This window comes from Asparagus officinalis, chromosome 3, assembly GCF_001876935.1.
Source record: "Asparagus officinalis chromosome 3, Aspof.V1, whole genome shotgun sequence".
Taxonomy (NCBI): domain Eukaryota; kingdom Viridiplantae; phylum Streptophyta; class Magnoliopsida; order Asparagales; family Asparagaceae; genus Asparagus; species Asparagus officinalis.
Window position 1 is genome coordinate 1153693 of NC_033796.1, and position 16272 is coordinate 1169964.

At 38.0% G+C, this 16272-nt stretch overlaps 2 protein-coding genes across 2 annotated transcripts in view; both read left to right on the plus strand.

The window, feature by feature from the left end:
- LOC109832461 lies at positions 552-4260 on the plus strand. The gene is made up of 6 exons (XM_020399813.1): positions 552-866; positions 961-2101; positions 2222-2317; positions 2659-3526; positions 3671-4095; positions 4235-4260. The coding sequence occupies exons 1-6, from the start codon at positions 552-554 to the stop codon at positions 4258-4260; spliced, it is 2871 nt and encodes a 956-aa protein (XP_020255402.1).
- LOC109832465 (sphinganine C4-monooxygenase 2-like) overlaps positions 8795-16272 on the plus strand; it is an 8096-nt gene continuing 618 nt past the window's right edge. The window contains exons 1-3 of the mRNA XM_020399820.1: positions 8795-8999; positions 9469-9498; positions 16252-16272. The exon at positions 16252-16272 is cut by the window's right edge and continues 618 nt beyond it. Coding sequence (XP_020255409.1) covers positions 8795-8999; positions 9469-9498; positions 16252-16272 — 256 coding nt within the window. The remainder of the gene's footprint in view (positions 9000-9468; positions 9499-16251) is intronic.

Genomic DNA, 16272 nt, shown 5'->3' on the forward strand with positions numbered 1-16272 from the left:
ATAGCAACCTTAACCAGGTGCAGTGAAGTCCACAGAGATGGGCCACACCAGGAAGGAACTTTGTGAGGTTGCCATGTTCAATTTTCAAAGGATTTACGGGACCAGTTGTTGACTGCTGTCTCTCTCGTAGAATTGAATAAATTTCCAACATTGGACTAGCAGATGAGACTCCTCGACCGAGAAAATTGGTTAGGGGGGGAGGGGGGGTTTGCTTTTCATTACAGCATCTCCAACCATGCCCGTCAAAGTCCACCCTCCAAATTGGAATATTCTAGGAATATTCCAATTTGGAGGGTCTCCAAATGTTTTCCTTTTTATTTTTTTTAAAAAAAATCATATAAATTAATAATATTGGAGATAGTTTACATTAATAATTTATTTGAAAAAATTATAACATTATAAAGTTGTCGATGAGAGCTTTAAAATGAACCCAATATTAATAATGCACTACAACATAAATAAAAAGCTTCTCATGGAAAGGAGCGGGCTGGTCTGAAGGCGTATGTTAGTGGGCGATCTAGCTGCTAACATACGCTCACGCTTAGATTTCAATGGTGAGGAAGAAGAAGGGGAGGCAACTTCTTAGTATTGGATTGCGATCCTCAAGATCATCGCAAGCTGAGGAGGATCTTATTGATACAACTTTCTTGGAAGATGATGAAGATATCATGGGTTCAACAGGTCCGAAAGGGGAGAGGAAGAAGAAATTGATGGAGGAAATCATCAGATCTGCTGATTTCTTGTCGAAATCTCATCAATCTTCACCTAACCCTCAACATGAAGGAATTCAAGCTCAACAACTCAGCAATGGTGATGGTGTCAGCAGTTCTTCTAGGGCTAGCTGGGCTGATGAGGTCGATCTTGAGGTGACCTCTTTTCCTTTACTCCAGAAATCTTCTAGTTAGGGCTAGCTGGGCTGATGAGGTCGATCTTGAGGTGACCTCTTTTCCTTTACTCCAGAAATCTTCTAGTGTTCTTGGTTCAGATCCAGACATTTCTAAATTGATTTCATCTCCAAATACTGTTCCATTGACGGATAAAGGTAAATCTGTTGGAAATAGAGATGTTGAATTGGAAGCTGGGAACTCTGTTAATGATTCCCTTTCTAAAGATGCTTTTAATGCTTCCCTACCTAAAGAATCTGAGAATTCAATTCTGAAATCAAGAGAGACTGAGAAATCTCTTGATGATGGAATGCATAAGGAGAGGAGGAACACAGAGCCAAGAAAATCTTTTGTCAGTTTGTTTGCTGATAATAGAAAATTAAGCAATGGTTTATCTTTAAAATTCATGCCATCTTCGGTGCCAAACTCTACCTCATTTACAGTTGATGAATGGAAGGAAGGGGAGGATTTATGGAGTAATGCATTAATTGGGCATGTTATTGGTTTGAACGTCAAATTTAAATCCATGGAGTCCTATATTAGCAAATTATGGAGCAATTTCTCTATTCCGAAAGTCTCGTTAATCAAGCAAGGCCTCTTTCTTTTTGATTTTCAATCTGAAAAACATATGAAGGATATTTTTGAGGCAGGCCCCTGGTTTTTTGGATCTAGGCCTTTAGTGTTAAAACCTTGGAGTATTGATACTGATTTGGACAAAATACAGGACTTCTCTTATCCTCTGTGGGTTCAATTTCCAAACCTAAAGCTTAACCTCTGGAGTTCAACTGGTATAAGTAAAGTTGCCAGTCTCATTGGCAAACCTATTGCAACAGATAAGCTTACTGCCACAAGGCAAAGACTGAGCTATGCTAGAGTACTTTTGGAAGTGAATCTTCCCCTCAATGAGCCTCTTCCTGACCATCTTGTCATTCATGATCCTGATGGTAGAAGGCATGTTCAGGAGGTGATCTATGAATTTAAACCAAGGTGGTGCACACTTTGTAGTAAAGTGGGTCATGAGACTGGCCAGTGTAGGAGAAATGCAAGAAAAATCTGGGTACCTGTCAACAGGCACAATGCACAAGTTCCTGATGCTAATAAAGTGCAACATGCTGATGTTGAGACTAATTCCGAACAAGTGCAATCTAATAATGCACAGGACAAACTTGCAAAAGATGTTCTGGCAGATATCTCTGTGGTAAATGTCCCTGGTACTGGTGCACATAAATCAAAACATGCACAGGATGGTCCAAAACATGCACAAACTCAGCTTGGGGAGGGGCTTGCTGGTTCTGAGACAGTAACTTCTGGTTTGGCTAAACAATTTGTTCAACAAGGAGAGGCACATGTTTTTCAGTCTTCTCCTACTGTCAATGTCACTGGATTTACAAGTGTTGCTAAAACTGCCAGAAAAATCCAACCTAATGTGCCTGGTAATACAATCCATAATTCACACTTCTCAGTCTTGGCTCATCAGGTCCTTGATTTAGACCCCTATAGTATTGATAGGGGTGGAGTATATCAATAAATGCATCTTGCAATATGGAACATCTGAGGATTTAATAAATCCTCTAAGCATTTGGTTGTTAAGAAATTCATCCAGGCCTATAAAATTTCTTTTTTAGCTCTTTTAGAAACCAAAGTGGCTGATGAGAAAATGAAGATAATAGCTACCCTATAAAATTTCTTTTTTAGCTCTTTTAGAAACCAAAGTGGCTGATGAGAAAATGAAGATAATAGCTACTAAAATTGCAAAGGATTGGCAATCTTTTAGAAACCAAAGTGGCTGATGAGAAAATGAAGATAATAGCTACTAAAATTGCAAAGGATTGGCAATGGACCTCTAATGTGCAGCATACTGCAAACAAAGCCAGAATTTGGGTTTTATGGGATAGCAATTATATTTCTGTCCAGAACATAAATAGTTCTGAACAATTCATATCTTTCAAAGTGGAATCTAAAGATGGAAAGCTAGCCTGTTTTTTTACAGTAGTTTATGCTCTTAATCAAATGGAGGGTAGGAGGGATCTTTGGCAGGATCTTTTGGCTTTTAAAAGGACTGTATCAGGCCCTTGGTTAGTTGGAGGTGATTTCAATGCTATCCTTAATGGTGAGGAGAAAATGGGAGGTGCACAAGTATCAGATGCAGAAATAGAGGATTTTCAAAATTTCATAGTTTCAAACCATCTCAAGCACATTAAATCCACAGGTTGTTTTTTTACTTGGAGCAATAAACAGGATGCACATACAAGAATCTGGTGCAGATTGGATAGAATGCTAGTGAATGAAGACTGGATTTTTCAATATACATCCAGTCAGACAGAATACTTAATGCCTCTTTGTTCTGATCACTCTCCAGGTCTAATAACAATCAGTGATGAGCAAAATGAAGGTAAGAGACCATTTAAATTCTTTGCTATGTGGGCTAAGCATCCTGATTTCAGTGATGAGCAAAATGAAGGTAAGAGACCATTTAAATTCTTTGCTATGTGGGCTAAGCATCCTGATTTCATGTCAACTGTCAGAGCAGTTTGGGAACAACAGGTACAGGGCTATAATATGTACAGGTTCTATATCAAGCTCAAAAAACTAAAACTTGTTCTCAGAGATCTGAATAAGAGGCACTTTATGAATATCAGTGAGTAAGTTACTAGAGCTAAATTTGAGTTGTATGAAGTACAGTCTCAACTAAGTTCTGACCTGTTCAACTCAGATCTGATTTCAAAGGAAAAAGAATGCATCAAGAAGTACACACACTTATTGGATTGTGAAAATTCTTTTTACAGACAAAAAACCAATATCAGTTGGGGATTGCATGGGGATAAGAGCACGCAACACTTTCATTCTGTTATGAAAAATAAAAGGCATCATAATAAGGTGTTGTCTTTAATTTCTCAAAATGGCACCAGGATCTCTGATCAGCAAAGCATCATCTCAGAGTTTGTTGAGTATTACAAGAATCTGCTTGGATCTTCAGGTCTCACAACAGCACCTAATCCTGAGGTTATCATTCAAGGGCCAATCCTCTCTCCTATCCACCGTATTGAGTTGAGCAAGCCTGTTACTAGGGATGAGATCAGACATGCAGTATTGACAATGCCTGATGGCAAAGCTCCAGGCCCAGATGGTTTTAGTGCCTCCTTCTTTAAATCTGCTTGGAATGTGATCAAAGAAGACTTGTTTATGGCTATCGAGGAATTCTTTGTGTCAGGTAAGTTCCTGGGCACTTTAAATACTACCTCAATAACTTTGGTGCCAAAGATCCTCAGTCCAAATTCAGCTTCAGACTTCAGGCCTATAGCTTGTTGCAATGTTATTTACAAAATAATCACTAAGATCATTGCAAACAGGATACAAAAAATCATGGGTTATTTGATTAATGATGCCCAAAGTGCCTTTGTTAAGGGGAGACTCATCTCAAGTAATTTTCTTTTAGCCCATGAATTAATCAAACACTATGGAAGGAAACATATCTCTCCGAGAGCTATTATTAATGTGGATCTTAGAAAGGCATTTGATACAATTAATTAGGGCTTCATCAAAACTATGCTAGAGGGTATGGGCTTTCCAGAAATTATGGTTGGCTGGATCTGGGAGTGCATCACCACCCCAAAGTTCTCTTTATCTCTAAATGGTGTTCTACATGGCTACTTTAATGGAGCAAGGGGGCTGAGACAGGGAGATCCATTATCTCCCTATCTTTTTGTTCTAGGCATGGAGTACTTGTCCAGGAGATTATCCATGCTTAAGGATGATAATTTGTTTAAATTCCATCCAAAGTGTTCTAGACTGAAGCTAACCCATCTGATATTTGCTGATGATTTATTGCTGTTTAGCAAGGCTGATTTAAGTTCAATTACAAAGCTACAAGCATGTCTACAAGAATTCTGTCAGGTCTCGGGCTTGGAAGCTAATATTGGCAAGTGCTCAGTCTATCTGGGTGGTGTTTATGACATCTTAAGAGCTCAAATATGCACGTTCCTGGGCTTTTCGGAGGGGACTCTGCCAATGAAATACTTGGGTCTGCCATTAACAACAAGGAAGCTATCCCATCTTGAATGCTCCCCTCTAATCAGTAAAATAGCTGATCAGTTTCTCAGTTGGCAGCAAAATAGGAAGTTATCTTATGCTGGGAGAATTCAACTGATTAAATCAGTTATTCTTGGGGTTCAAACATTTTGGGTTAGCAGCTATATCTTGCCGATAAAAGTCCTTGAAAAAATTGACAAGCTGTGTTCATCTTTCCTATGGGGTCAGAAAATACATCTAATCTCTTGGCATACAGTTTGTCTGGAAAAGAAACAGGGAGGATTAGGTCTTTTTTCGGCTAAGACATGGAATCTTGCTGCGGCTGTAAAACTCCTGTGGATGATTCACCAAAATAAGGACTTGCTTTGGATCAAATGGATACATGGTCACTATCTACAACGTTCAAACATTTGGCAAGTTCAGCATAGGGAGGTGGATTCTTGGATGTGGAAGCAAATTCTCAAGGTTAGAAATATGCTGATTTCTAAATTTGGCAATTCTACAAGCTTGATGAACACTTTGGAAGGCTGCTGTGAAAATGGAAATATTCAGATAAGACTGATTTACAATGCTCTGTCTCAGCCGATTAATTCAGTTGATTGGGCATATACTACATGGGGGAAATTAAACTACCCTAAGCATTCTTTCACCCTCTGGCTTGTTAATCATTCTAGACTCCTCACTCAGGAAAGATTGTGTCGGTTCAGAATGCTAGAAACCAACTGCTGTGTCATGTGCTCTAACCAGTTGGAAAATTGCAAACACTTATTTTTTGATTGCCAATACTCGGCTGAAGTATGGAATAAAGTAATGGACTGGATTGGTTTCACTTGGAGAACATGTGATTGGAACTTACTTATCCACTGGTACACCTGCAACTTGAGAGGCAAGGGTTTTAAGAAGGACCTGAAGAGAATGGTTCTCTCTGCTACTGTATATACCATTTGGCAAGAGAGAAATGCCAGGATTTTTCAAGAGAGAGCTAGGGGGACTGATGAGCTTCTTCGAGTAATAAAACTCTCCATTTACTCTAAACTTTTGAATGATAATATTCCTGTATATATGAAGGAAACTGTAGAGAGACTGTAATGTCTGTAGTGAGGCTGTAGTGTCTGTTTTTGTTCACCAGGTAAGTCTTAACCTGGTTCATTGATGTACTATAATTTCTCAAGATGAATGAAAAATTTAATTCGTTGATAATAAAAAAAATGCACTACAACATATTAAAAAAAATAAAATCTGAAATAACAGTGACAAAGCATACATCGATAAAATTGTAATTTAAATATTATAATTTATGCTTGTATTTTCTTATGGGGCAAGTTAAATAAATCCCTGTATTTAATATTTCATGTCTGATACTTGTTCATTTAATTTAAAAATTAATAACTTTATAATAATACTAAAATAAATTAATCTTGGTTTCATTTTAAAGATCTTAACGAGACTTTTCCAAATATATAATGATTTCAAATATTAGATTAATAATTTTTTAACTATATTTATTTGAAATTAAACATCTAATTTAAATTACTAAGAATGATGGTAAAATGGTAATTTTTAATAAATTAAATAGTTAAAAGTGGCAAAGTTATAATTAATGAAACATGAATAGTATTTGGAGAGACTCTCCAAATATTCTCTTCACCCTCAAAATTTGGAGGGTCAGATTTGGAGATCTCCAAATTTGGAGAGTGGTGAAAGAGGTTCCACTCTCCAAATTTGGAGATTTTGCCTTTTTAGAGGGTGGTTGGAGATGGCCTTGGAAATTTGTAATCCTTCATAGGAAACAAAAATGTCTGTGGGTCACCTGGTTAACCAATCTGCATACGTACATATGTAGCTGACGATAATAGCATACCATATACTTAGAAGTATTATACAAATAGAAATAAAGGGCAAATAAACTTAACAATAAGTAACCTGGTCACGGTTCTTCCTTCCTTTGAAGTACAAGGTAAACGCTTTGACGATTTTCCAATGTAGGAAAGAAAGTTACTCTCAATAACGCACAAAGGATTGATAGCTATATCATACATTTGATGTTAGTGGTAATCCAAGAAAATAGTCTATTTAACATTTTCAAATGTTCTTAGCATTGACTTTGAACCGTGACACACTAACAATCAAATCTTGTGTAAGATAATACCATAATCCTGTATAGGATTTTTTAAAGTAGAATTTGACATCGATCATGTACAAGATGACATGAGCTAAGAGGCTGTACCATTAACTCTTGAATCTTAGTTGTAAAGTTGTTTCCCAGTCATTAATGGATCTCTCCTCAAAGGGAAAATTTACAAAATAGTCCGTTTTTGTTAATTATTTAGCAAAATAGACCGTTTTACTAAATAATTAGCAAAATAAACATCTTTTGAAAAAAGAGATCGATTTTGAAAAACAAGACTCAGAAGACATACGGGATTACTAGTCCCGTATGTTTAGAGCCAACTTAATCACGGATTAGTGACTCAGAAAACATACGGGACTAGTAGTCCCGTATGTAGTCCCGTATGTTTTCTGAGTTCATCTCAATTTTTGTGAAATTTTCTGAGTTCACTAATCCATGATTAAAACATACGGGACTACTAGTCTCGTATGTTTTCTGAGCTGTTTTGCAAAATAGACATCTTTTTGGCCTGTTGGCCAAAAAGATGTCTATTTTGCTAATTATTTAGCAAAACGGTCTATTTTGCTAAATAATTAGCAAAAATAGACTATTTTGTAAATTTCCCCTCCTCAAACTGGGAACCAAATCCAACAACCTGACTTTAATCATTCAATTTCACCCTATTAATTCCAACTCCTCTTAAGTTTTAGTGAAGACTTACAGACTCCTGTAACCATTTACACACCCAACAGATGGGCAGTTCTACTCGAGATGGAGAGAAGTCACAGCAGAATTCAGTCACGCTTCATATCCCCAAATGATAAATGAATCCATGACCAACAAATAATATCTAAGGAGGAAATAGATTTCAACAAAGAAGAACTCACAAGCTTTGAGCTTATTCCCTCCTCTCTGTCAAGGTGAATATTCATCGCCCTCTTCCTGTTCTCCAACGAAACCTCCTCTCTGTCAAGGTGAATATTCATCGCCCTCTTCCTGTTCTCCAACGAAACCTCCTCTCTGTCAAGGTGAATATTCATCGCCCTCTTCCTGTTCTCCAACGAAACCTCCTCTCTGTCAAGGTGAATATTCATCGCCCTCTTCCTGTTCTCCAACGAAACCTCCTCTCTGTCAAGGTGAATATTCATCGCCCTCTTCCTGTTCTCCAACGAAACCTCCTCTCTGTCAAGGTGAATATTCATCGCCCTCTTCCTGTTCTCCAACGAAACCTCCTCTCTGTCAAGGTGAATATTCATCGCCCTCTTCCTGTTCTCCAACGAAACCTCCTCTCTGTCAAGGTGAATATTCATCGCCCTCTTCCTGTTCTCCAACGAAACCTCCTCTCTGTCAAGGTGAATATTCATCGCCCTCTTCCTGTTCTCCAACGAAACCTCCTCTCTGTCAAGGTGAATATTCATTGCCCTCTTCCTGTTCTCCAACGAAACCTCCTCTCTCCCAAGTCCCAAACTAAAAAGATTAATGAAAAGGGTACCTAGTTGTAATTATATATATTTTTTGGAATGCGATCTCAAGATCAAAGAATTTTGATTTTGGGAGGGCCAAAAAATTTTGACTTCTTCGGCCTTCCATCGTTTGAATCTGACTTAAACCAAACTTCATGTACTCGACCGTACGTAGTACTATAAAAGAGTGGGAGCTTGCTCAGCATCAAACTTCTAAAAAATAAAAAAAACCATTTGACAAGAAAGAAATTTCTCAAGATCAGAGAGCTAAGAGAAAACTTTGGTGAATACAAAAGTATTCCCCATACATGGCAATTGAGCTCTCCGACGAAGTGTTAAGTACCTTTGTGCCCGTAGTGGTATATTGGGTATTTTCAGGGATATATGGACTTCTCGGTTACAAGGAGAATTGGAGGCTTCACACAACGAGCGAAGAAGATGAGAAGAACATCGCTTCGAAAAAACAAGTGCTCAAGGGAGTGATGTTGGATTTAAATCTAATTAAATCTATTTGTGGGCACATATGATTAATCAATGTGTATTACTATCTTTAAGGATAACCCACTTAAAGTGATCAATCAATTTGGGTTAATAGGTATTTAAATAAATCATGGGGGTTATATGTGCAGATACCAGGTTGTAATTGTAATTTGATGAGGGGCCAAATTATAAATGTACAACACCTATATATAAGGGGTTATGGTCCCTAATCTAGGGTTAACCACTCTCATTCTCTTATCCCCATCTAAAGAGATCCATAAGAGAGAAACCCTAAGGTTAGAAGATCATCAAAACCCTAATCAAGTTTTCTTCAATGGATTCAGGTATATGCTTCCGTACCTTTTGATTCTTGTTAATCTCTTTAAATTCAATCATGGCTTTATGGTTTAAGACTAAAATTAGGGTTCTTTGATCTTAATTTGTGTTTGATTCGGATCCGTTCACGGATGAACAGAAAAGTTTCTTATTTTCGGATGAATAGTAACCGTTTTATTTTCGGTGAACAGTAATTGTTTTAATTTTTCGGGTGAACAGTAAAGATTTTTTATTTTCGGATGAATAGTAAAATTCTCATGTTGTTTGGTTTTTCTTTCGGTTTTTTGGATCTGTATCATTTATGAACTCTAAAGTTCATTCTTTTTGTGTTTGATTCAATTTTTAAGGTTTGGATCTAAATGATTTGAGTTCAAAAAAACGACAGAAAAATAATTATCTTTTTTTGGGATTTTTTGGTTTGTCGTCAATCTCCAAAAAAACTCCTCGTCGGAGTTGATTCAGCGGCGGCGGTTTCAGATTAAACCCTCAAGGGGTTCGTGCGCGTGAAAACGTGTGGAAATTAAGGAGGTGGTTACCTCAATTTAAGGAGGTGGTTACCTCAATTTTTGGCGAGACTTGAAAGCTTCAAACGAACCTTGAGCTCGTTCTCAAACGAACCCTGAGTTCGTTCTCAAACGAACCCATGTTCGCTCTCTAATGAAACATGCGTTCGTCGAACGTTGCGTTCATTCTCAGGTCGAACATCACGTTCGTTTTCAGACGAACATTGCGTTCGTGCTCAAGTCGAACATTGCGTTCATTCTCAGGTCGAACATCGCGTTCATTTTTCAAACGAACCTCGTGTTCGTTCTCAAGTTGAACCCTGCGTTCATTTTTTCAAACGAACCTCGCGTTCGTTCTCAAGTTGAACATCACGTTCATTTTCAGACGAACCTCGCGTTCGTGCTTAAGTGAGTCTCGTACTCAATACAGTCGAAACCTGCGTTCGTCGAATCCTGCCTTCGTCGAATCTGCGGCGAGCCTCGTGCTCAGTCAAACGAACCTTGCGTTCGTTCCAAAACGAGCCTTGCGTTTGTTCCAAAATGAGCCTTGCGTTCATTCTAGTGTCCCTTTTTAAACGTTGTCTCTCACTCCAATTGATTAATTGAAACAAGAAGTTGCCAAAGTAACCTCTCTTGTGTAGATTGTTCATGAGGAATGTGAGATGTTTGTGTGTATGCTTTCGTGTAAATATTTAATCGGCCCAAAGGAAGGTTAATATTTATTTAGACTGTATACACATCTGCGATGATAAGCGTGTGACAATTATAAGGTTTACATGTGAATAATGAATCGATCCAAAGATAGTTTCATTATTTGACATGAGTTATTGTCAATGTTTGATCATTGCAACAAGGTATCACTTACAAGTTAATATTACTGTCCAAAGACTTGATATTAATGTTGTGCCGGTATCTTGGATGGGGATTGTCATTATTTGAATTTTATTGATTATGGTTATTGATGTGAGCATTTTTGTTTTATTTCAGCTAATGCATCTGCTGCAACAATTTCTGCTAACATCAACTCAATTCCCATGCTAAATGGGACAAACTTCAAGGTTTGGAAAGAGAACATATTAATTGTTCTTGGCTGCATGGATCTTGACTATGCATTAAGAACTGAACAACCCCAACCTCTCAATGCGGATAGCACTCCTGATGCAAAGAAGGAGCATGAGAAGTGGGAGCGTTCAAATCGCATGAGTCTTATGATCATTAAGCGCGGCGTTCCGGAAGCCTTCAGGGGCATAGAATCCGAAGGGATTACTAAGGCTAAAGATTTCCTTGCCGAAATTGAGAAGCGTTTTGCGAAAAACGATAAGGTAGAAACAAGCACATTTTTAGCTCGCTTGATTTCAATGAAGTATAAGGGCAAAGGAAATATCAGGGAGTACATTATGGAAATGTCTCATATTGCTTCAAAGCTTAAGGTACTTAAACTCGATCTTTGTGATGAGTTATTGGTACATCTGGTTCTGTTGTCTCTTCCTGCACAATTCAATCAGTTTAAGGTCAATTATAACTGTCAAAAGGAGAAATAGACTCTGAATGAGCTCATTTCATACTGTGTGCAAGAAGAAGACAGGTTGAAGCAAGATAAGACTGAAAGTGCTCATTTGGCCTATGCCTCTAAGGATAAGGGCAAGAAAAGAAAGAATGATAATGAAGCTGCTAAGGGTCCTGTTCAGAAGAAACAACATAAGGATGGTCAGGGTTGTTTCTTCTGCAACAAGTCTGGACACGTAAAGAAGGATTATACCAAATATCATGCCTAGCGTGCTAAGAAGGGGCTGCCTGAGCTACCGGAAGCCAAGTGATGGTGAAAGATACATCTTTGTGGGCGATGGTCAGTCAGTAGATGTGGAAGCAATTGGGTATTTTAGGTTGTTTAGACGGAATTTGATTTCAGTTTCTGTCTTGGACAAATCAGGTTACTCTTGTTCATTTGGAAACAATCAATTTAATTTATCTTTTAATTCAATTATTGTAGGAACTGGTTACTTGAGTACTTGTGACAACCTATATTTGCTTGATACAACTGCTTCTTATAATGAATCCTTGCATGTGGAATCACGTGGTACTAAATGTAAATTAAATAAGAAGTATGATCTCTTATTCTTCTTTACCAAAGTCTCTCTGGGGAGAAGCACTAAAGACAGCACCTTACATTCTGAATAGAGTACCAAGTAAAGCAGTTGCTAAAACACCTTATGAGCTTTGGACTGGTCGAAAGCCCAGTTTAAATCATTTACATATTTGGGGATGTCCAGCTGAGGCAAGGTCTTATAGGCCAAATAAAAAGAAATTGAACTCCAAAACATTTAGCAGCTACTTTATTGGGTACTCTAAACACTCTAGGGGCTATAAGTTTTATGATCCCACACTAAGGAATATTTTTAAGATGGGAACAGCAACATTCTTTGAGGATGTTGAGTTTTGGGGGAGAAATAAGGTTAGAAACATTAGTTTTGAGGATGTTCATTTGGAAACAGTCAATTCAGTTTATCTTTTAATTCAAATGTTGTGGGAACCGGTTACTTGAGTATTTATGACAACCTATATTTGCTTGATACAATTGCTTCTTACAATGAATCCTTGCATGTGGAATCACGTGGTACTAAGCGTAAATTAAATAAGGAAAATTCGGCGACATTATGGCATAAGCGCTTAGGTCATATCTCAAAAGGTAGAGTTGAGCGTCTTGTGTCTGATGGCATTTTGGATTCCCTTGATTTTTCGGACTTCGACGTATGTGTTGAATGTATCAAGGGAAAACAGACCAAAGTGAAGAGATTAGGTGCCAACAGATCTTCGGATGTCTTAGAATTGATACATACGGATATTTGTGGGCCATTCCCTACGGAATCCTGGAATGGTCAACAATATTTTATATCATTCATAGACGATTACTCACGTTATGGGCACCTATATCTTATTCATGAAAAATCTGAGTCTCTGGACATGTTCAAAGCCTATAAAGCTGAAGTTGAGAATCAACTCAACAGAAGAATTAAAACCGTCAGATCTGATCGTGGTGGTGAGTACTACGGTAGATATGATGGTTCAGGTGAACAACGTCCAGGACCATTTGCTAGATACCTAGAGGAATGCGGTATCGTCCCACAGTACACTATGCCGGGTTCACCTAGCATGAATGGTGTAGCTGAAAGACGAAACAGGACTCTTAAGGATATGGTAAGAAGTATGATTGCTCATTCTTCTTTACCAGAGTCACTCTGGGGAGAAGCACTTAAGACAGCAGCTTACATTCTGAATAGAGTACCAAGTAAAGCAGTTGCTAAAACACCTTATGAGCTTTGGACTGGTCGAAAGCCCAGTTTAAAGCATTTACATATTTGGGGATGTCCAGCTGAGGCAAGGCCTTATAGGCCAAATGAAAAGAAATTGGACTCCAAAACAGTTAGCAGCTACTTTATTGGGTACCCTGATCGCTCTAGGGGCTATAAGTTTTATGATCCCACTATAAGGAATATTTTTGAGACGGGAACAGCAACATTCTTTGAGGATGTTGAGTTTGGGGGGAGAAATAAGGTTAGAGACATTAGTTTTGAGGAGGAATTGGCTTCAGATCCAATCCATACAGTTACTTTTGACAATATTCAGGTTCCTATACCTGTTGTTGCTCAAGAAGTAAATCCGGAACCTCAAGATGATAATGTTGAACAACTCCCTGTTCCAGAAGAACAAACTCAACAACCTCAAGAACCAGTGCCATTAAGGAGATCCACGAGAGAAAGGAGAAATGCTATTCCGGATGATTATATTGTATTTCTCCAAGAACATGAGGAAAGTAGTGGAATGTTAGAAGATGATCCAATCAACTTCTCTCAGGCCATGAAAAGTTCTAACTCTCAACAGTGGATTGATGCCATGAATGAAGAGTATAAGTCTATGCAAGACAATAAGGTTTGGGAACTTGTCCCATTGCCAGAAGGTGCAAAACCAATTGGTTGTAAATGGATTTTTAAAACCAAGCGGGATGCAAACGGTAATGTGGAGAGGTATAAGGCGCGTCTTGTGGCTAAAGGCTATACTCAAAAGGAAGGCATTGATTATACAGAGACTTTCTCTCCGGTTTCATCGAAAGACTCTTTCAGAATAATCATGGCACTTGTTGCTCATTATGATCTTGAGTTACATCAGATGGATGTTAAGACTGCATTTCTCAATGGAGACATTGATGAGATGATTTATATGGTGCAACCAGAAAACTTTGTGTCAGGAGACCCAAAGAATATGGTTTGCAAATTAAGGAAATCCATCTATGGACTCAAGCAAGCTCCTCGTCAATGGTATCATAAGTTTCAACAAATAGTTATCTCGTTCGGTTTTGAGATGAACATTGTTGATGACTGTGTATATCACAAGTTCAGTGGGAGTAAGTATATTTTTCTGGTTCTGTATGTGGATGACATCTTGCTTGCCACTAATGATATAGGCATGTTGCACGAAACCAAGAGATTTCTATCAAAGAATTTTGAGATGAAAGATCTTGGGGACGCCTCTTTTATATTAGGGATCCAGATACATCGAGATCGCTCTCGGGGTATTCTTGGATTATCACAAAAGAGCTATATCGATAAGGTACTTAAAAGGTTTGGCATGCAAGATTGCAGACCAGGTGACACCCCTGTTGCTAAAGGAGACAAGTTTAGTCTCAATCAGTGCCCTAAAGGTAACCTTGAAATTCAGGAAATGCAGAAGATTCCTTATGCTTCGGCTGTAGGAAGTCTAATGTATGCTCAGGTATGTACGCGTCCGGATATTGCGTACATTGTTGGGATGTTAGGCAGATACTTAAGCAACCCTGGTATGGATCATTGGATAGCAGTCAAAAGGGTTATGAGGTATCTTCAGAAAACAAAAGATTACATGCTCACATACAGAAAATCAGAGAAATTAGAGGTCATTGGGTATTCGGACTCTGATTTTGCTGGATGCCAAGATAGCAGGAAGTCTACATCAGGCTACATTTATATGTTAGCAGGAGGAGCTATATCATGGAAAAGTGTCAAACAAACACTAGTAGCTTCCTCCACTATGGCAGCAGAATTTGTAGCTTGCTATGAGGCATCCAATCAGGGAATATGGCTGCGAAATTTTGTCACGGGACTGCGCATTTTGGAAAATGTTGAAAGACCACTAAGGTTATATTGTGACAATAAATCTGCAGTAATGTATTCCAATAACAACAGGAGCTCAACTAAGTCAAAACATATTGACATTAAGTTCCTGGTTGTGAAAGAAAGGGTACAGAGTGGACAGATATCCATAGAGCACATTGGGACAAACTCCATGATAGCTGATCCTCTTACTAAGGGATTGCCACCTAAGGTCTTTCATGAGCATACTGCTCATATGGGTGTGGTATTATTTGAGGATATTATGTTTTAGTGGGAGTTTGTATTTGTGGTGCTTTATGTTTGGTTGTATTGTCTGATCAGAATAAAGTATTCAGTTAAGACACTCTGTTACATTATGTTTGGTTTTGACCTCACTAAAGGAGGACCAGTTGAAAATAGACATGTATTGATCACATTGCATGTAATTTTCATGCTGCACATCCATGATTGATCTATGTCGTTTGATTGTATTGGTATATGTGACCATTGATGGGTCGAGTCACGATAAATGTGACAAAGGCCGCTTTGATCCTATATTGATATAGTCAATGGACGAGATTGTTTGGAAATATCTTTTTAAGATTAAGTGTATTTTATTACATAAACCTTCTCATGAATCAATGTTTTTGACCAATATTGTTGGATTTAAATCTAATTAAATCTATTTGTGGGCACATATGATTAATCAACGTGTATTACTATCTTTAAGGATAACCCACTTAAAGTGATCAATCAATTTGGGTTAATAGGTATTTAAATAAATCATGGGGGTTATATGTGCAGATACCAGGTTGTAATTGTAATTTGATGAGGGGCCAAATTACAAATGTACAACACCTATATATAAGGGGTTATGGTCCCTAATCTAGGGTTAACCACTCTCATTCTCTTATCCCCATCTAAAGAGATCCATAAGAGAGAAACCCTAAGGTTAGAAGATCATCAAAACCCTAATCAAGTTTTCTTCAATGGATTCAGGTATATGCTTCCGCACCTTTTGATTCTTGTTAATCTCTTTGAATTCAATCATGGCTTTATAGTTTTAGATCTTAAGTTTTTTTTTTTTTAGATCTAACAAGTGCTATTTCAGCAGCTGGTTCAGGTCCTGGTCGTCTTTGCCATCTTGAAGGTTCTAGCTAGCCTCAACCATTAATTATAACTAACTAACTAAAACCGTAGGAATATTTAAACTGTACAGTTCAGATAAATTTGATCCTGTGATTCCATCGATCAAGATGTAAACAAATTAACCGAGGGAATAATTAATAACGTCAGCGCGTCATTAATCTTGCAGTCGATAAGCGGCGACAGCGGGTACGTCCA

What these genes read in the sequence shown, in the direction of transcription:
- LOC109832461 (XM_020399813.1), top strand. Translation starts at nt 552, where the DNA reads ATGGTGAGGAAGAAGAAGGGGAGGCAACTTCTTAGTATTGGATTGCGA. An exon ending in CTGATGAGGTCGATCTTGAG is followed by an intron (nt 867 to 960) that starts GTGACCTCTTTT and finishes CCTTTACTCCAG; the next exon opens with AAATCTTCTAGTGTTCTTGG. An exon ending in AATCCAACCTAATGTGCCTG is followed by an intron (nt 2,318 to 2,658) that starts GTAATACAATCC and finishes GCAATCTTTTAG; the next exon opens with AAACCAAAGTGGCTGATGAG.